The 20,889-nt window shown below is 40.1% G+C and overlaps 1 protein-coding gene across 1 annotated transcript in view; it reads right to left on the bottom strand.

Moving 5' to 3' along the window:
• Nucleotides 1–20,889, bottom strand: part of itgb5 (integrin, beta 5) — a 32,933-nt gene that overhangs the window by 8,676 nt on the left and 3,368 nt on the right. The window contains exons 5-10 of the mRNA XM_066688612.1: nt 20,289–20,457; nt 18,949–19,110; nt 18,351–18,446; nt 18,009–18,098; nt 16,161–16,295; nt 10,769–11,198 (exon numbers count right to left, since the gene is read on the bottom strand). Coding sequence (XP_066544709.1) covers nt 10,769–11,198; nt 16,161–16,295; nt 18,009–18,098; nt 18,351–18,446; nt 18,949–19,110; nt 20,289–20,457 — 1,082 coding nt within the window. The remainder of the gene's footprint in view (nt 1–10,768; nt 11,199–16,160; nt 16,296–18,008; nt 18,099–18,350; nt 18,447–18,948; nt 19,111–20,288; nt 20,458–20,889) is intronic.

The raw sequence follows: 20,889 nt of genomic DNA, 5'->3' as shown, positions 1-20,889 counted from the left end.
CAGTTCTGAACTTCCTCCAGCTGACAACTTTGCTCTTTTTTCCTTCTGTTTTTTCTAATTCCAAAGGCCCCTTTCCTGCAGCCAGCCCCTCCAACATCACAAGTATTTCCTGGTGTCAGCAAAAGCACTGCTGGCAAGAGGGAGAGGAAATGCCTTTTGGATCTCGTCTCTGAGGCTGTTCTGTGACACGGCAGGCTGTCTGCTCAGGCTCATATATTCTTTTCACTGAACAACCATCTCAAAAAAGACTTTCAAAAACAACCGGTTATTTGATCCGAGTGTCCCAAAGGAAAACTCTGTCGAATGTTTTGCTTTCTCAACTCGACACTGAAAACAGTGGCTTTAATTTGTTGGCCAAGGACACACAACAAACAAACACAAATAAAACCTACAAACAAAGAGGCCAAGAAAAACACACCGCAAGGTCAACAGCTTGATATAACCACTGTTTATGCAGCAATCAGATTGGAGTGACTACTTAGACTGAACCATCAGAGTAATTGGATCCTTCGGCCCAGCTTGGCCTTGTACGTTATCAACGAACAGCTGAGTTAACTCGGAGTTAACACACTGCAAGAAGAGCGACGGTGAGGACAAATGTATAAACCAAGTTTATGCAGAACTTAAAGCCAGTGTACAATGTGCCTTGGCCTGAAATATAAGTTAACTTCTTAAAATATACAGAATGTATACACAGAAAAATGCTTAGGAACTATAAGGGGTTAAGGGGTTCTGAAAAATGTACCGTCTCACTTGTTAACATTTTCTGCTTTAATGTAGCAGAATCTGGTCTTAAACATCGCTAATTATATGTGAACGCACAACTTTGCCATCGTTTGAATGTACGGTGAGAAGAAAGCGTCTTCCCAGAAAACCAAACTCTGCCAATGAAACCAAACGGCAACCAGAGTGATTCTTCCTTTGGCTCCAGCTCCACAAGCAAAGTCTCCTCAAGAGCTAACGGCACACTGCAGACATGAAGACACGCCACTGAGCGAATAAACATTGTGTCATGATGAATCACATCCTCTGCTATTATTATACATAGACACAACGAACTTTTCGTTTCATTTTTTTACAGGCAATGGCCAAAACTTAGTTGGATACATCATGTTCCAGTTCTATAAAAAAAAAAGATGGAACTATTATAATATTACAAATAAAATGTCCAATGTAAGCTATACTCCTTGTAATGAGGAAGAATCTATTGTTTTAATTGTTAAATATTTAGGACTGACAAAGACCAGCTGTGTTTAATGATACATCTGAGGAAGATTACCTATGATTTAGAGGACAAAAAAGCTGCCTCGTGGAATGATTTACTTTGTGATGTTGAAAAAGTAGAACAGCACCACAATTGCACTGTCTCTGCGTGTCTTGTGAACTAACAATCTTGGGCTAAGTAGTGGTGGAGGTTTGTGGTTTTACTCTCTCAGCAGTCACTATAAATAGCCAAATTTGTGGATACACAAATAATTAGCTTTTCTGTAAACCCTATTATTTAAGCTGCTAAGGAACTTGCTTACCAAAGGAATACCATGCAACCTTAAGGCACTAAAACCCTGGCTATATTCTGCATGCACAACAGCTGCTCGTAAAACAATGCACTTCAGAGAACAGTAGTAAACTGACAAAGCTTCATCTTATTTCACCGACCGCATCAGCTGGGGCCAAAACTGAGAGAGATCTCCTTGCAGTGTGTCAGAGAGAAACGCTTCATTAAACCAGCCATATGTGTCATTGGTAAACCTCCAAACAGGTAAACAAGTCTTCCTTTGTCAGGCAAGACAAGAAAAATTAATGAGTAATGATTATGCCATTTGAACTTCAACAATGGAAAAATCATCAAGACTCTTAAGCTTGGGAAGATATACATGAAAACTTAACATTTGTATCTAAACATATCTATTTTCTCACAGAAAAGCAGAAAAACACAAAATCTGTTCTTGTAGGCCGTAAGACTAGCGAAAGCACTGTATCTCCTCCGTTTTTAGTTTTTTCTCTTGAAACTGCTCTCACTTAAAAGCAGCTGCTAATCCTACATCTATGGTTTGGGTTGCTGCCCAAGAACTGGGATTAAGAAGCACAATACAGTAGTTTCTTTGTGTTTCTGTCACCATGCCAGAGCCCGATTAAATACATTTATATTAGAAGTTGTTGTATAAAAAGCTATAAAGAACCGAGGGGAGGATGGTGGGCTGAAGTTGTCACTAAGGACAATTATTCTTGTTCAAATACCAAAAATATATCTGTGGATAAAAAGAGTGAACTCTTCAATCACCATGAAAGCCTGCATTCTTTCGGTATGAATACAAAAATAAGGAGTCACTTTTTAAAAGAGATTTCATAGCCCCCCCACACACACACTTCCTTCTGTGCAATCTTTAGAATGTATTTTGACGGGGTTTAAGAAATATTTATGACAGGTTTCTGTGGTGTTGGCCAGATTTATGCTATGCACAGCCAGGACCTTAACAAAGGCCAGTTCAGTCTTTGGGGGGAAAAATAGAGGGAACAAAAAAGTGTGTGTGTGTGTGTGTGTGTGTGTGTGTGTGTGTGTGTAGGGGGGTTCCTCCAACTGCAGCAACAAACAGGCTGATATTATTCTCAGCCCGGCATCGCTAGTGCCTGCATGTGCTTTCGAAAATATTTTCATTTTAGATTGCTAGTCAGAAGCTCGCCATATGTTACGAAGACTTGAACAGAAGGCAACACTAACGTGGTACTAAACTTTGCTAACACTATAATGCAACAAATTCTTGATAGAGCCCTGGGTAAGACTCCTGCAAATGTGAAAGCTATAACCGCCAGTGAACGTGCCAACTTTTGACCTTCAAGTGCTTCAGGCAGCTTTTGCGCATTACACAGTACACGCTCCCAGCTGTGATGCTGCCATTTAACCATTTTGCCATTCCTGTACTATACCCTAATGAAATGGCATCTCATTTCAGTAGATACCTAACAAATCACTCCCATATGCTGACAATCCCATACACCTCATATTTCATGGCATTTATTAACTGCTTACTTGCCTACAATTGTCAGGAGCTACTATATTCCTATAGTGTCTGAGTTTAGCAAGTTTTTACTTTTTTTGCAACTAGCACCATATTTCTATGAATTCCTACTGTTTAAATTTTGGATACACTTTCTGAAAAAAAAAAAAGTTGTATTAAAATCAACATGTATTAATTCTCCATCTACAGGTATTAAAAAGGAAAGTCAGCCTAAAGAAGGAACGGTTAACAGAGAGAAATAAAGCTTGGATGGATTTCGATTGTTAACTCTCTTAAGACACTACAATAATTATTTGTGACACTACAATACACACTGCTTTAATACATTCACATAATGTGCATCCTGCTAAAAAATTTAGTTATGGCCACACTTTTTCTGTAACACGCGTACAAAGTTTGAAGAAAAAAAAAAAAGCAATAATATATTTAAAACGAACAACACTGAAACTACAGAAGATGCAACTTGGCAACCAGCTGTTGTTTGCAGAGTGTGCCAACACTAATTATAGTACTCTACAGGTATCTGAAAAAGATGCTTTAAAATAAAATAATAAACAGTAGGCACTCATCCTGGTACCTTCTGATTTTACAGGAAGCCTGTAAAATATTCTACCAGTCCTCACAATTCAATTTGCACACACAATCTGCACAATAAAATTTGAACAGATGGCTGCAAGCTGGAAAGTGAAAATCTGAAGGTTGTTCACCTGAACCTTGACAACATTACGATTCTAGGACTTCAGTGGATCTAGCCGTAAAAATGCATTGCATATTTCATGTTGAATTCTCTACATTTTCCAGTGAGATAATCATGAATGCTGTGGAGTTCTGATGCCGATATACCTGTGTCACATAGTTAAACCGTAGAGAAAGACCTTTTGTGTTTAATGCAACATTTGACTGATCACAAGGTCCTTCTATTGCAGGGGAAATGGCCGTGTCTGGGTGTTATCTTTAAGGTTCTCCAGCTTTAAAGAAACTACTTCAGGAAGGTGGAGCTCAGAAATATGACTCATTTGTCGTCTTATCTTTCCCAGCCACCGTCCTTTACCAAGCGAGACTGCACGCAGTACTCCAATTTGCATGCAACCCCCCGCATAAGCAGTGTTGTTTAATCCTAAACTTCAGTCTCTCGGTTTAATATCTTACCAATGGGACAAGGCTGAACAGGAAAAAACATTAGGAAATATAAACTGAATGCAGAGAAGATGGTTTTTAAAATCCAGAGGTAAACCAGAGTTTTAAATGTCACTGGAAACACACTAACTTAATTAGTACAAACCAACAGAAGAGGGTTTTTTCCAAGGACGGCTTTGATACTATTTTACCAGACCAGACGGCACTTGTAGATTGGTCTCTCTACCCCAACCTATAATTAGGCCTGTCACAAAATAAATTAGTTTGATGGGTGAAAACTCTCAAATACATGTTACTATCTGCTGCCTTGTCAATGTCATACTGCGAGACATAAGCAGGGAATAATCTGGACCTCTTCTTTCAGGCCCTATTCCAACGGTCTTCCAAATCCCTCAGCTGAACTCTTTTCGGCTCCTCCCCAGCCCTCATGAACACAATCCAATTTCAGTCACATATTAATCTGGTGACACTATTTGCAGGCAACTGTACAACACGACTCCCAGCATTAAAAAGGCAATGACATTTCCAACAGGAGGTTAAAGTTAAAATGCACCGTCTTAAGCCTGAAAGATCACAGACAGAACCCTTATTAAAAGATTCTTGTATTTTAAATGGCAGGAAACCAAATAATTTCTACATTATCTCCCAGCTGGCAGGTTAAGGATTTTTAAACATCCCTTCGGTCAACACAGTGTACCATCTACGAAGGTTACAGGAGAAACAAAAAACAGCTTCCAGACTCCACAGATCACTTTAACCCAAGTCTAGCCAATGTGGTGTGCAGTTTAATCAGGATTGAAGATACTGTGGACAGTGTGCTTACATTATAGAGAGAGTCTCGCCATAATACGAATGTGATCAAAGAAAACAATTACCAAAGGTCTGTTAGGTTTTTAGTTGTTTGACTAAAGATATCTAAAATGCTCCTCCTTTTGACTCTACCTCTGCACTACTAATATGCACACATTACACACCCATGTTTGCTGGACACACACACACACACACACTATAGAAATGAATCGTGCAGTAGAACAAAACAAAACAAAACCCTGGCTATGCACTGCTACAGCATCCATACCCAAAGATGACTCTCAGACAGGAAATGGCTATCGGCTACAGTACAGGGAATGGCTAAAGGCTACGGTGTACAGCCTCATTAAAGCCAGTAAAACGATAGCTTTGGGAAGGTGCAGCTCAACTCACGTTTCACCCAGACTTCACACCCCGCCACCCGCCCTTTTGTTTTAAATCCAAGCGCACCACTGAGGTAATAAAACACAGCCAGAAAATGTCATACGTCTATTGGGAACACCTGCCTGTTTCAAATGATTTTTCTTCCCCTGCCAGAACAAAGCTCGGGGTATACTTTTATCTATTTTTGACTGGAAACAGCTGGAAGGAACGCACTGTCAAGTAGAGACATGTCGCAGGTTTAGCAAATTAATATTTGCTATAGGAAGGTGAACTTAATCCACGGCAGCAGCTGGACCTACAAGTCACTACTGCCTAGCCGAGGAAAGCAGAAATTAACACCACAGTAAAACACATAGAGGAATGAAAGATACAGTGAAATTCCCATTACTTATTTGCAGCATTTATTGTTATGTTTTTAATAGCAATGTGTATTCTGCTGTTCTCAAAATAAAACCATAACCAGTCTTGGTTCAATTACACCGCAGTAATTACAAAAGTAAACACGCCTTTCATAAATGCTGGTTTGACAACGTGGTGAAACCCCCCCTCTCCCAAGCTGAATTGTTAAATTACCACTGAGCATTTAAATCCAACGCTGTCAGACTTTCTAACCATGAAAACCATATAAAACTTAATTAAGGAGGTGGGGCAAAGATATCAAGAGTTTAATTTACTCAATTGAAACAAATAAGCTGTGACAAACTCCTCACCCACGTCCAATCTGCCATGTGATCACATCGACATGCATTTAGTTTGATTGGGCCTCTTTATTTGAAAAAGTCACTGTTCAGGCATTCACTTGAATAATGCAACATTATTTTGGACTGATTGTATTACTGCACTTTTCTAATGCTTCTTGTGTAAACGGTTAGTCGCCTTGGATAAGGGCGTCTGCTGAGATATAAATAATGATGGAAAAACAAAATGCAGAGTGTGAAGATCTAGCAATAAACACTCAACACAGACCGACAGACCTGTCCAATCAGCAACATGGCAATAATGAAGACTGGAATCTGCTTAGCACACAAATCGATAGGAGCAATTCATGCTTGAAGTGAAGACAAAAAAAGTGAGTAATGTTTAAAAATGGCTTTTTCCAATTCAGCACTGTTCACCGTCACCTCCACTTCCAACTCCCGTCCCCCCGCCACACCTCCCTCCGCCAAAAATAACAAAACACTCCTGAACCGCATGAAATGATTTGGTACAGCTTTGATTTCGACTACAGGTGCACGCTCACCTCGTTTACTTCAAAGATCAGATGTTAACTAGCAAAGCACCTTGTCTGGGGCTGCCTGGTAATTTCAGAGTTGTAAAGGAACTAAATAATAATAATTACATAATATATGTTCATTAGTGTTTACCTGGAACTGGAATAGATTTTGCTACTCCCAGCTGCATTTAACCGTCTCCTGGAAAGCCTACCTTTTTTATTCCACATGACTTGTAAATGTGATGCTGTGCGTTATCAACTGAAAACAAAACGAACTGTACAACTGGAAGTGATAGTCAACACAGATGAGCCTTTATTTGCTTTACACTGCTACTAATTTAGCTGGGAGGGTTGTTTTTCAGGGTCACACACTTTACTGAGGACAATTAAGTTTACTTAATGTAGTTATTTAAAAACTTACTGTATAACCGAGAACACACATTGCTACAGACGGAAAAAAATAATGAGAGAGGAAAAGATTTTCCAAAGGACTGTCTTTGATATCAATACAAACCACACTGACTGGCTGGCATACACATATGTTCCTCTGTGTAGTTTAAATTCACTATCACTATGCAAATGCAGCAGAATTAGCCCTGAAATTTATGATGGTGGAAAATTAAGTTTGAGTACTTGAGATTTTTGTTTTATATAAGCTGTAACATTTATAGACAGACCTTTAACCATAATAGCAGCTTGAAACAGCAATAGCAATATCTAGCAAGCCAACTATAAACTTAAGGTTTATACTGGTATTCGTCATAAGCAGCCAGCGTGTTACAGGAGCTAAATATAGAACTCAAAGCCACGAAGTCTTGGCTATGAATATAAGCAGTTCAATGAACCAAAACACCAGATATTGAATATGATTTAACTGGCCTTTACAATCTTTAAAATGTATCGATCACGTGAAAGAAATTACATGAAATGTTTTTTCACCTTTTGATTAGAGGTTTATTATAGTAAATAAATATTTTGAGACAGGCTCATTAAAATAGTCCTAATATTAAATAGGAAATAGTTTGCTCTTATATTGCTCAGTAGTTCAGAATATGTTATTTGCTTAGGATTAGAAAATAAATGTTCCCACAGAATTGACCAGAAACAAAATACACAACAACATTTGGCTTTTAAATTATTATCCCCCCACTCTTTTTTCTTTCTTTCCACAGAGAAAGTATTCCCTTTCTTCTCAAGCACTGGAATCTGAAACTAAAGGAAACTCCGACTGTGCGCTCAAATCCGAGACAAGCCTCAACACCTTTCAGCACGACGAACACAAGTGATTTACCACGGAGGTCCGGAGGTTGTGCACTATTACATTACACGAGGGTTTGCACAGCCGCTCGGAGAGAGAGAGAGAGAGAGAGAGAGAGAGAGAGAGAGAGAGAGAGACATCAACACAGAGAGACAGAAATAGAACAGATCTTCCATGGGGCCTGCTGCATCTCTGCCCCCCCACCCCCGTTAAGTGATCTGACCTAGATGCTTTAATGGGTAGCGTTCACTAAGCCTGGTGGTTGACACCCCTGCCACCCTGGAGAAGCTGCTAACTTTAGCTGGGAGCCGCTGGATGACGGGTGATTGATGGAAAGATCACAAGAGGACTCTGGGGCTTACAGGGGGGTGGGATCTCTGCTAACACGCACTCAACACCATCACTGAATTCCTCCGTACCCTCAAGGTCTAGACATGCATGTGCGTTTTCCTTTACACTGACAACAATGTTAAATCATACATGCGGCAACAGTCACGGCAGTTTTTAGGTCAGCTAGGAGGTGGATAAGTGGTTAAATAAATAAAAACGGGAACTGGTTAAAATCTGTAACCGAGAGAAACACTGATTTGATACGAAGCCTTAGGAGACACTAATCTCCATCTTTGAACTACAAGCACCTCTGCAATTAAGGAGATTATACAAATTAACTTTCCAATCCCCTGTGAAAGATGCTAATTGCCTAAACTGCTTCACTGCAAGGGGAGTCTTGTGGTCATTTCTCCTCAACGTGTTCATATAATCGCTTTCCCCCACGAATCAGATCCTCTGCTGCTGTGTGTGTGTGCGTGTGTGCGTGTGTGTCAGCTAACCGGCGACCATGACTAAGGCATAGCTCAAAGTAAAGTGCAGCTTGTGTTGTTTTTCATGTGCCAGTCTTGAACACGTACCGCCCAACAATGTGAGCCCATCAAATAGTTACAATAGTTAGATATTTTACAGGCAAGCTGGAAAAAGCTGAATTGAATCAACAAAATACGGATTTGCGAATAATTTCAGGAATGTGGTGCAGAAGCTACAGGGTACATTAACGGTCTTGAATTCACTTAAATCTATAAACAGTCCACCACAGATCTCTCTCTTCACAGCTGGCTTTTATTTCACTCCCAAGCGGTGACTGACATGCCATCAATACCACAGTAATTTGCCTTTTGCCCTAGTAACCCAGGCATCAAATCAGACTGACAAAGTCCAGAAGGAAGATCTCTTAGGCCCTGTTCTTGGGTAAATATTTCCTACGGGGCGTGGCCTGCATGCTTCAGTAGCTAGGCCGAAGAGGTAAACAGGCAGATCTGTCAGCTGATGATACTTTCAGATTGTCTGAACTCTGAACAATCACCGGACACATCAGCAGGACAACAATGGTAAACAATACAACCAACTGAATGTCCAATGAGTAAATTCTGATAATCAGTTCCGTATCTACTGCATATTAGGTTACTAGAGGTTTGGTCCCATTGATTTCCTCAGTCGAATTATAATGTAGATGCTTTCGCCAAGAAGTACAAATACAAAGCAAGTGTTGAAACAATTAAGCAAAATCGTTAAGAACAGAAAAATCTCCACACACACCAACAGAATAGCAGGTGAAAAGGGAATCTTTAAACATCTTTACAAATAATTCACTGCAGAATACAACGGACACCAAAATCAAGTATCTGGAACGAGTACCAACTACCTCATTAACAAATTAGAAACTAAGCAAATGTCCCGATAACTGAACTGTTAACATTTAATGACTGCTGCAGTACTCCATCTCGGGTCACTCTGAAAGGTTTACAGAATCTCGTTTGTGCTCGTGCTATTGTTCCTGCTGACCGAACAACATAGTCCATTATTGCCTATAAACCAACGCACTGTATGCAGAACCAAACAAAGCTGTCCATTACAAAGATGCACTGCGGCTTATGTAACAGCAGCAGAAGGCACGGGAGCCAACAGGCATCCTTCCACCAATCCAGACCAGCGCACAGCAGTCTCGGGCCCCCCGGCATGAGCCACGCAGGCCGGTCTGGGCTCTGTAATCACCACGATGGTGACATTGTTTCACTGAGGCATGCGTCATCAGGCAAAAATGCAATTTTCATGCCACTATGGTGAACGAATTTAGCTAAAATTATGGGAAATGATTTATGCACAGGTTTTCTTACTTAAATGTAACATTCAAACCCCTGGGTGAGAGGCAAGGCTGTATTTAATCCATCTTTCCTGTAATCTGCCTGAAAGCAAGGATCCTCTAAACATTGCTAATTCAGGATTTTTTAAATCCCCTTGTACCTATGAACACATTAGTCAAAGAAAATGCAGACATGCGTTCCAACTGGTTTAGAAAGTCACCCAAAAAACAGAAGCAGATGTTTCTCGAGTCATCGTACACGTATCATATTAGTATAGTATGAAAATTAATATATACCTAATGCTTAAATGCAGAGCTTTAATCTGTTCTATAAAACCCTTAAAAAAAAAAAACAATGAGTGAGTGTGAGGGAACGCTATAAATGTCAGGTGGGAGTCAGAAATACATTACGTCTGAGTAATACTGGAGATGTCCCAGAACTGGGCAAAACTGCAGACACACCCGCGTTGACGGGAAAACTCCACACCAAACAAAACCTGCAGCACTTTCCTCTATTTAAAAGTTTAACTGAAAGTCACTTCCTGAAAATCTCAAATTGGAAAAAATAAAACTAGATTTCGATATGCCATATCCTCTCAATGCCAGTCTCTCTCTCCTTCTAATTGAATGCTGAACCTCTACATCAAATGATTTAGACAGAAAAGTGCCCCCAAAGTCTGTGCTGCGGACCTCCTCTGCTCATGTTACGTCACGTGCAGGAAGTGCAGGGGGAAGAGTGTCATAACCCCGACCCCAGACGCAACCCTCTTTCACTCTCTCCTCTCCCTCTCCCTCTCTCCCCGACAATCCCTCACCCGAGCAGAGTATGCCCTTGTGCCGGGCGCAGGAGAAGTCGTCGCACTCGCAGAACGTGCCGTAGATCTTGCCGAACTCGCTCTCGTAGCAGAGGCACTGGTTGCAGCTGCACTCCCCCCGTCCGCTGCAGATCTGCTTCCCCTCGGCCTCGCGGCACATGGTCTGGTACAGGTTGCTGGCCTCACCCTCCTGGCACTCGCACCGGGCACCCAGGTACCCGGGGTCGCACCTGCAGGTGCCGCACTCGTAGGTGCCGATGCTGCTGCACTTGCTGCTGTTGGTCTCGGTGTCGGCGGTGCAGCCACAGGTGCAGGTGTAGTCCACAGTCACATCCAGGGTGTCCTTGAAGCCCACGGGCTTGATGGTGAATTTGTGCTTGGTGTTTAGTGCAGGGCAAGTCCTGGCATCCACGGATACGTTGAAAGATACCTTTGACATAAAGAGAAAGTTTTATTTGTAAATCTTCGCTGTACTACATACATTTAATTTCCTCAGTGAATAAGTCCGTTCTCATCTATACCTTGAGGAAAAACATTTACAGTTTGGATAATGGACACTCATACAGAGTATGTGCTATGAAGAATGTCAAAGAAAATAAAAAAGTATAAAGATACCATGCGATAGCATTAAAGAACATTTGACTGGTTAAATAGACGCAGGCCAGTTACAATGATCTGCAGCACTCCCAAATTCCAACAAACAATATATCGTTTAGTCTGTGCCGATTCATAGAAGTACCCAAAAGGTATTTATAAAGCATTACCTGGTTATAATTACACTTAATCTTGCCAGATACTCCTACAAGCCTGTTGATGTGTATGTAAACTTCGACACAAAGGGAATCTACCGACGAAATCAGTACATAATTGTCTCCGTTGGCAAAGCTTTCAAATTTGAGGATTAGACTCTCAATCATAGTTCAGATAAGAATCACATGTAACTTTGTATACAATTTAAAAGGATCAGCTACACATTTATCAGTCTATTAACCACTTATATTATTTTGACTTACAGATAAAATTAATTTTAAAGCTATGCCCCTAAAGTAAATCTATGCTTTAATTGGTGTTACAGATTAATTACTAAAATCAACTAAATTATTGAAGTGCGGAAATTGCAACCCCATAGATGTTTACCCCAATTAGTCAGCTTTCTTCATTTTATAACACAAACAAAATGCACATTTATAATCCACTTTATCGCATGACTGACCTCTTTCAATGTGTTTAACAAAGAACCAAAACTCCCAAATCCCACTGATTTCAAATCTCAGTTAACCATCCTAACGAGCTTCAGCAACTGAGGTAAGTAATCTAGAAGCTGCAAAGAGAAACACCTCGCAAAACGGATTAAACCACAATACAGATTTCTTTAAGAGCTTTTGATGCCAAAATAAAATTCCCAACAGGGAATGTTTCGCTGCTTTTGAAGACTTCAGATCGAATTAAAGAAGACAAAAAGAAAAGTCTTCCCAATACTTATAAGGCTGGTTTCACAGACCGAGGTCAGAGACGAGTGGTAATCGAGGTCTGTGAAGCAGCATATGAAGTGATAAATATAGCACAGCTCTTCACAGAGATTCACACAGAAAGGGGCAAAAGTGAGCTGGATTGTGTACATCGGATAATTCACTAGTATTATGTAGCAAATCTGTGGCCCAGCTTTCAGAGTGAACTTCAATCGTAGGAATTTATGACCAAGCTCAGCAGTCATAGTCCTGAAATATTGTTATTGGCAGCGTTTTGTGTCAGACTCTTGTGTTTTGAGTTTCTGAGAGAAAACCAAATAAAAACAGCTTCTGCCTTCCCCACATGAGAAAAGGCTCTTCGATAAACACGAAGTCGAGAGAAAATCGGCTGTGATTTCTGTTGCTAGATCTTAGGCAGTTCCACAACTTACGAGACACCAAGGTTCACATCGAAGGGAGCATTCAGGGTTGTCCTGGCTTGTGCGATCAAAGCTTTTCATTTGACTAGTTTTCAATCCGTAGGTCGTGGGTAAGTTCGCATCTTAATATGAAAAGATTAGCACTGTTATACATCACCACGCTGGAGCAAAAAGGAAAATCCCACACTGATTTTATAAGAAACTCAGATCACAAGATTTGCAGTTATAAAGAACAGGTTTTTGTTGTTCTTGTGTTTTTTTTAAATCACACTGTTTGGCAGGAACAAAGTTTGGAAGGTCCTAAACAGCAGAATTTGATTTAGCAACCAAGTGAGCCAAACTGTTAATGGTTGTTAATTGTTGTTGGTTTTTTTTTAATGCCCATTTCAAGAAAGATAACAAACCCCGTGGGGGAACATAATACCTTGAGTTATCAGACTTGGATGGAAGGAGGTCTGCCAGAAGAGAAACATCTGGCTCAGTGGAGCTCAGAGCGCAGGGCTGGGCCGACGTTGTCAGACCACAGTGAATACACAATACAGGGCAGTGCCGCAGATCTGACGGCAATCATTGAAACCCAGAATACACAGGGGTGAGTTCAGTTTAGTTTACAGCTGCCTGTGATCTAGCATGCAGGAAGTTTGTGCTAATGTAATCATGTTACAGATACATATTTGAAAGTAAAAGATTGTATCTGGGGGTTTAATATTTTCTCCTACATATGTTTCTGCCAAGTTTGTTCATTTGTTGGAGCTCCAAGTCTTTGCTAAAGATCTGAAACTGATCTGTGCTTTAAATCCATCAGCATTTTGTTACTGCTCTGATCTGAGCAAACTTGTATCTTTATCATTCTGTAGGGTGATATCACAAGTAAATCTATGCATTGTATCTTGATATTTAACACAAATTGATTTAGATCATAACGGATACTTTCTTGCTTGTTTTGATGTAGTTCCTTCTTGCGTAAGACATACACACACAAAGACATTAAATTACATTTCTGAGACTACTTTGTTCTTTCTGTCACATTTACTTAAAAGAAGGTCCTTTTTAGAGCTCCAAATCCCCACAGCTTTTGTCCCAGACAATTAAGATTCTGTCTGTGTCAATTACACGTATTCACACCACACAGACAGGGTGCTGTTTCACTCTGAGTGACACCTAGGCTTTGGCCTGCAGTGCTATCCAATTTAGCATATTTAAAGGGGAGAGTGACACATGGGCAACATGCGATTCATTTCCCCCCCATTTTGGGCATAAAAAAACAAGTATTACGCTGCCTAAGGACAGATGGGTTTAGCTATTCACTGACCCATTCAGGCCTTCACAATACCTCCGTCCCAGAGCCCAGATAGACGACCCGAGCAGCCATGAGGCCGACACTGCTGCTTTAAGGAAGAATTTCAAAGGTCAGGTCGACACTGAATGGCTGTTTATATAGTGCATCCCAAAAGTAATTCCACGTAAACTGAAAATTAACGTAAAACCATGAAATTCTGCCTAGCTTTAGACTTCCAACATAATTGTGTGCGTGACTGTTTGTGTGGGTGGGTGAGTGTTCATTTCCTTACCATCCTACCAACCTCACAACTAAACTTCCTTGCAGTTTTTATCTTTACTATGACCCACATTTCAATGATCAAAACACCTGATGAATTCAACTGCAGACTTTACTTCTGACAAACCGCTTTTAATAAAAGAATGAGATCAGAAATTGCCACAGCTAAATCAGAAGCACAAAAAACCAACAATATATATTTCTTGAGATGGAAGTTTGCTTCAGAGGAGATATGGAGAATGTTACGTGCCAAGTTAAACAGTCCCATTTCCACAGTAGCTGGTAGTTAATTGATAATGAAGGTTTTTCCTAGTTCTCCGATATGAAAAGAACAGCTTGTTGTTAAACAGTAATGTAGCAAAGCCAGCTAAAAATCCTCATATGAATCTGGTACTCCAGAGTTAATGAAAAGATCAAGTTTTATTCCACCTCCATTATTTAGTTTCTGTTCTTTTAAATTACTTAATCAAAAGCATTTAAATCATAATAAAAAAAGACCTCTCAGACTGAGGATTAGTGTGGTAGATAACATTAGTGTAAAACAAAGATAAGCCAGAAAAGAACTGGAAGACCCAACTCCAGATATTTGTTTGTTTTTTCATCAAACCAGAGCAGAGGACATAATATCTCAAGGACAGAAGGATTTAGCTGTATCCCTTATGAAGTTACTTACATTGCATTATTCCTGAGGAATTGTGTCTAAATCAATTAAAAATCAGCAATACACAAAACAACACCAGAAAGAGAACATCTAGATCTATAACAACAATATCTGACATCGTCCAATGGTTTTCCTTTTTCCCCAACTCTAAACATGCAGTCCATAAATCGACAAAGGACCACCATTACAGTGATTAACAGGACTTTGGTGCATTTTCGTACGCCGGCGGCTGCTAATCTGTAAAGGTCAGCAAACTACTTGTGTGTGGCAGAGTGAATAAGGCCTGAAAGGGTATTTTCCATAAAAAGGACATGAGCGAAAGGATTGTGAAACCATCACGCAAGCTTAACAAAAACCCAACAAAGTCACTCAGAAACAAACAAACAAAGAATGAATGCATAAAAATGTATAAAACAAACCAATCAAAATGACAGCTGGTAAAGATTTTAAATGTTTTCCACGCCGGTTGTGAAAGTCTGACCACAGCAACCTCCACCCCTGGCATGCAGACGACGTTCTACCAAATCATCATATTTCTCCAGGGAGTGTTAAGATAAATACCTTATTCAGCGATTATTATGTTTTCAGTTTGGTGTACGTGTACTTTCAAGTCTTCCTCCTAGCTGGAGCCGCTTTGATTTAATTAAACAGGAACCAAATGCTAACGGGAATAGACAAATTCCTACGAGGCTTGGAGCTGCCAAGTCACTACTTGATTTATTAAAAATATTTGGAGTAATTTGGCAAGTGCTTAGCTGATTAAGTGTACAAACTTTTCTGTTAGTTTCCATCCATTTCCATTATTGCTAAATGTAGTGATAAAAAAAAAATAAAAAAAAATTCTGAGATACACTACTAATAACAGTCAGATATCCTGTTAAGTAGGCTATGAAGTTTCCTTACAGTGTTATGAAGCTGTAAGTGAAACAACCTGTAGAAAGAAAGAATAAAAAAGTCATTCGTAAGACCCATGATAATGAGAGAATAAAGGGCAGGTGCCATCGTGGAAACAGCAAACCAAAGCAATGTTGATGCCAAGCAGTGTGTAAATATTTACACTAAAAGCAAAGGTGGACAGTTTCTTGCCAAGTCGGGCAGTGAGACAGTAGCTCAATCAAAATAACCAGTGAATGCAGGACACCCTTATTGACGTCTGCAACACCAGCAACACCAGCAACACCAGCAGAAATTTCAGCTTTTAGCCACGGTTTGCGTTGACAGGGAAAAGAGAGTTAGGAACTTCAACCAAAATCATCAGATGTTTGTCAACCAGGCTTGAACATACCGTGTCTCCTATTTTGAGGTCCCCACATTTCCTGAGTCCCGGAAGAGGCTTGCCATCTTGGCATGTGGCGGTGAAAGACAAGGAGATGTCTTCCGGATGATTCCAGACCGTCAGTTCCAGTTTAGAGCGTATGTTCTAAAGATTGTAAATTAAACAAATTAGATATGATAATTGGATTCATTTAGCGCTTATTCTTTTATTATTACTACACTGGCTAGTACAACACATTCAGCCATCTTCAGATGAAGAGAATCCAAAATGGACAGTGGTTAAAATGGGAAGGAGAATTAAAACTGAATTAGTCTGCTCCTATAACCTTGCTCTTTCACTGATATAAACACTTAACAATCTGGAGAGATTTATGATTTCTACTCAAACCAAGGAGCACAAAAGTATGTGGAAAAACAAATTAATCAATACTACTGTGGAAGATGCTCCTCCACTTTCTACCCTCGTTCAAAGATAGTCTACTAACAAAAGATTCAACATCTGGGCTGAAACAAAAAGACTAAATCAACTGAAGACATATGGGAGGCTACTAGAGATCGTGTACAAACTTGTCTAGTAAAGAGTGCATGACTGTACCCATAAAAATGTTCAAAAGGGGAGAATTTCTACTTTCACGCCCAAAACCTGTATGGTTATCCGGTCTAGTACTTGTACACTTATGGACTGATCTCGTGATCGCATTGTAAAATCAAATCTACAAATACATCAATACAAATAGGTCAATAAGTTGCAAGTAAAATATTTCACAAGCTTTAGTTCTTAATCAGCGAAGGCCCTTTTAGCCCTTCCATGACTTCCTGACTCAGTCTTTGCTGGAAAACTGTCTGTTGAAGAACAACACTGCTCAATGGGGTCTCAAAGATATCGGTGCCGTGTTGCAGACACACCTATTGCTAGAAACGCTGGAATCTATTTCCTGTCTGGGGGGGGCGACCATTTGCGGAAGCTTTGACTAGATTTTGTGATTTAAATCTCATGTTCTTTGCATTAACCATGAGGTCAAACTATGCACTGCACCATTGACACTGACCCACCAGCTCAATATGCCAGTCAGTAACATATAACAGGACAAAATGTGCCGAGTTTAACTCTCCTGGGTCAGAGAGAAGCCTAACACTTCCTTCCTGCACAGGGGTACAAGCCCAGTAGGGGCACCATCAATCAGACTGCTAGAGCAGCAAAAACAGGGCTTAAATAACTGAGGCAGTGAGCAAAATAAACTGTTGCTTTCTTTTCATTTTAAATTCTAACGCAAAGCTGCAGCGTTCCTGATCTGAAGCTTCTCTTGGCGTAAAAGCTTACACTATTAAAACTATTATTGCCAGATGCCGGCTCACGAGTTCTTCTCCCATAGACCAGAATGTTCTGAACTTAAAAACAAAACCATATCCAGACAACACAAACAACAAAATAACACCAGTGTCAGCCTGGGCTTCGCAAAGCTTTCACTGCTGCAGTTTATCTGTGTTTTTGGATGGGGTCAGAGAACAAACTGTGACACAGAAGCGCAGTTTGACATTCTGTACACAATGCTTTCAGTCAGCATTGTAACTGCTGCACACATAGGGCACAATCTTCCAGAGCTGCCCACACCACCTTCCAACTGTCCTTCACGATGACCGGTAATAGCACAGCCTGGTGCACGTTCAGCCAAACATCCATAAAAGTCAACTGGTGCAACATCGAGAATCATTAAAGAGTAACCGATGTTTACACTGCAGGACAATTCTGCACCCAGGATCAGAAATTATTAACTTGAAAAGAGGGAGGACAACAAAATCTGCTTGACACAACAGAAATAAAAGGTTGTGCTTTTATACTCAGTTGGGTCATACTTACATTATAGGAATTGACAATCAGCTGTATTATGTTCTTGGAGTCGTTGTCGAGAATTTCTACAGTAGTACCCGGTATCAATGCTGTAAAGTTCTGAAGAATTAGACAGAAATAATGATCAGAACATGGCTATTATGTACATATATTTATATTAATACATCCACAAAATGTTTTTAATTTTACTTTCCAATTATACAACTGCATATTTTAATTAAGTCCCCCCCTTGCCATAATCTGTCTCCTTTGTATTAGCCAACATTATTCTCTCTCTTCTTGAAATATTTTGACATGTCCTTAGGTTGAGAAATCAGAACAAAAACCACAAGCAAACTACTTGGGAAGTACCTTGTAAATAATATACAGCCTCTTTGTTACAGCAAAGATGAGATAGATATTGTTTTCTGCCAGTTTTTCTCCCAGGAGTGCAAGAGACGGATAATCCTACAAAACAAGAAGAGTACATCTTTAACAGAGCACATTTCCTGTCAAGGTATTTAAAAAGAGAAGTCTGTCCACGACAATATTCTCCTGCCATTTACCCGTGCGCTTTACATTCCCACACGACAGGACCCCGTTATTAAGGACGGCTTTATGTTCTGGTTGCGTTGTGGTGGTTCTTTTGTAAACACCATTTAGCTTTTTACTCAAGCCTAAACCACCACGAAGAACTACGCACTGGCGATGACTAAGGCTGAGGTAATGATAGGGCTGCGTTTTCCAACACATCGAGGAACTAACTTTAGCAGAGCGTGAAAACAAAAGCACGCATCACGACCCACGGACCTGTGCATTACGATTACCCACAGAATAAATAATGACAATAAAGTATCTAATTCGTGTTGCTGTGCTTTAGGAAGTAAAATAACATTCCCATCCCAGAACATATAAATAAATGGAAAATTCTATAAATAACACTGTTACGCACATTATGTCACTTTCTTACCATCTTTGTCGAGGCGCTGTACTCGTTCTTCTCGTTTAAGTGGCACTGGCCATCGTGGGGCTGGACCAGTCCACCCAGTTTGCCATCCAGGGCAAGGTGAGGGACATCATCTGTGGCAAAAACCAACAAGTGGAAAGCCTCCTTCCGCCAGCCGATCTTTTCCTGCACAGGTTACAGAGTGAGACAGTTTAATGAATAGTTCATTTCCTGTGCACTTTGGAACTGCACCTGTTTGGGAAATTTCTGCAAAAAGATACTTAACAGTTACGTTTGAGCTGGTTGGGTGTTAAAATAATACACGTTATTGTCTAAAACAATAGATGATTCTCTCAGTTCAGTACAATTTGGACCAATATATACAGTGCCTTGTTAAATTGTTTAGCCCCTCTAGTTTTCTTTTTTTTTTTTGCTTTAACGCTTGCAGTCGTGACAATTGGAAGCCTGTTATTCATGTCTGTCTTGGTGGGTTTGTTTGTAAACATTAAACAAAAAAAAATTAGAATATATGTATCGGCTAGCATGGTATGCTTGAAGAGCAGGGACTGAAGCAGTCGTGCCACACACTGACCTTCAGATTTCACAAAAAGGCAAAGACAGGCGATGAAACGTTAACAAAAGAGCAAATCACAAAGATTGAAAAATATAAAGTTTCAATGAAATGAGCCATCAACAAAAGCCTCCTTCTCTGCATGCCAAATGACCTCACTCAGCCTTTCACTGCATTTATCAATGGGAAGGAGATAAAAATGAAACATGTTCACAAACAAAAGCACATGGCGTGCCAGGAGACAATGCATGTCACTATGTGCCAAACAACGCACGCTGTGGAGCTAAACTAATTTGACGTTCCTTCACAGAGAGAATCAAGATGTCAGCTTGTATCTAATGTGGAGCCCACAACAGGCACAAGAAAGTCAATCTATAATGCATGTGCTTTACAGATTCCAGTTTCTTGAACTACGTTAAGCAATGACTTGTGTGCAGAGGTAGGCACACCACTTAAGTCAATACTTTGGACTAGAACTGTACATCTAAACAAGATGTGAACATGTATTTATTGGTCTGTTCCAGGTAAAAGTGACTGTAATGACTGCTTTTCCAGTTAAACTAATGCTATGATTTAGGACAAAAAAAATCACATTTAATTCGCAAAACAATGTGCCATCTGTTTACCATGTAATACAAATGACTCTGAATGATTTAAACAATACAAAAAGATTCCATGACCCATCTATTTCCCTTCAATTTGTCATACCAATCTATGACACAGCCTTCACATCACAAATCTCTCTTTCCTGGTACCATGGGTAGTAACTGGAGATTTAAGGAGACTGGTTCACCTTACACACTGCAGCCTGCAAGATTGCATCGAATCCCCCTTCAGGTGCATCCCGGTTTCGAGAAACCATCTGTTTCTGGACTTCCTCGTTGAAGCGGTCCACTTTGTCAGTCAGGGAGAGAAGATTACGGAAACCAAAAGAGGGAACACAGTTTGGAAACGGCTTGTATCTGTAGGGGACCAAAACCAACCTGTAAGCTTCTTTCCATCCTACTATCCTACTTTCACCTTTCTAAGGCCTCTCCTGGTCAATAAGAGGTGTAATACATATATACACAACACATCCCAGATGCTGGAAGGTAATCAAGGCGAAAGTATCTGAATATTACTGTGGTTTTCCACTGGCGTTGGTAATGACTTTGCTTCGAACAGAGAAGCAAGGGCATAACCTACTTGAGCAATGAGGCGTGACAAGAGTTAATTCTGCCTCTAGGGCAAGTATGTTGCAGGACAGCTTCTAAATCATTTTTTTAGCTCAGTTTCCTTTACAGACAATTTTATATTTGTGGGCCTATTTCTCCCTGTTACTAGGAACCCATTAAATCATACTGTTCTGTAACACAATTCAGATCACAATTTAAAGCTTTGTAATTAGCATTAAT

This window comes from Amia ocellicauda, chromosome 16 (genome assembly GCF_036373705.1).
Source record: "Amia ocellicauda isolate fAmiCal2 chromosome 16, fAmiCal2.hap1, whole genome shotgun sequence".
NCBI classification, from domain to species: domain Eukaryota; kingdom Metazoa; phylum Chordata; class Actinopteri; order Amiiformes; family Amiidae; genus Amia; species Amia ocellicauda.
Note: the sequence above shows the minus strand (reverse complement) of the source record. Positions and strands in the feature narration are given on the sequence as shown.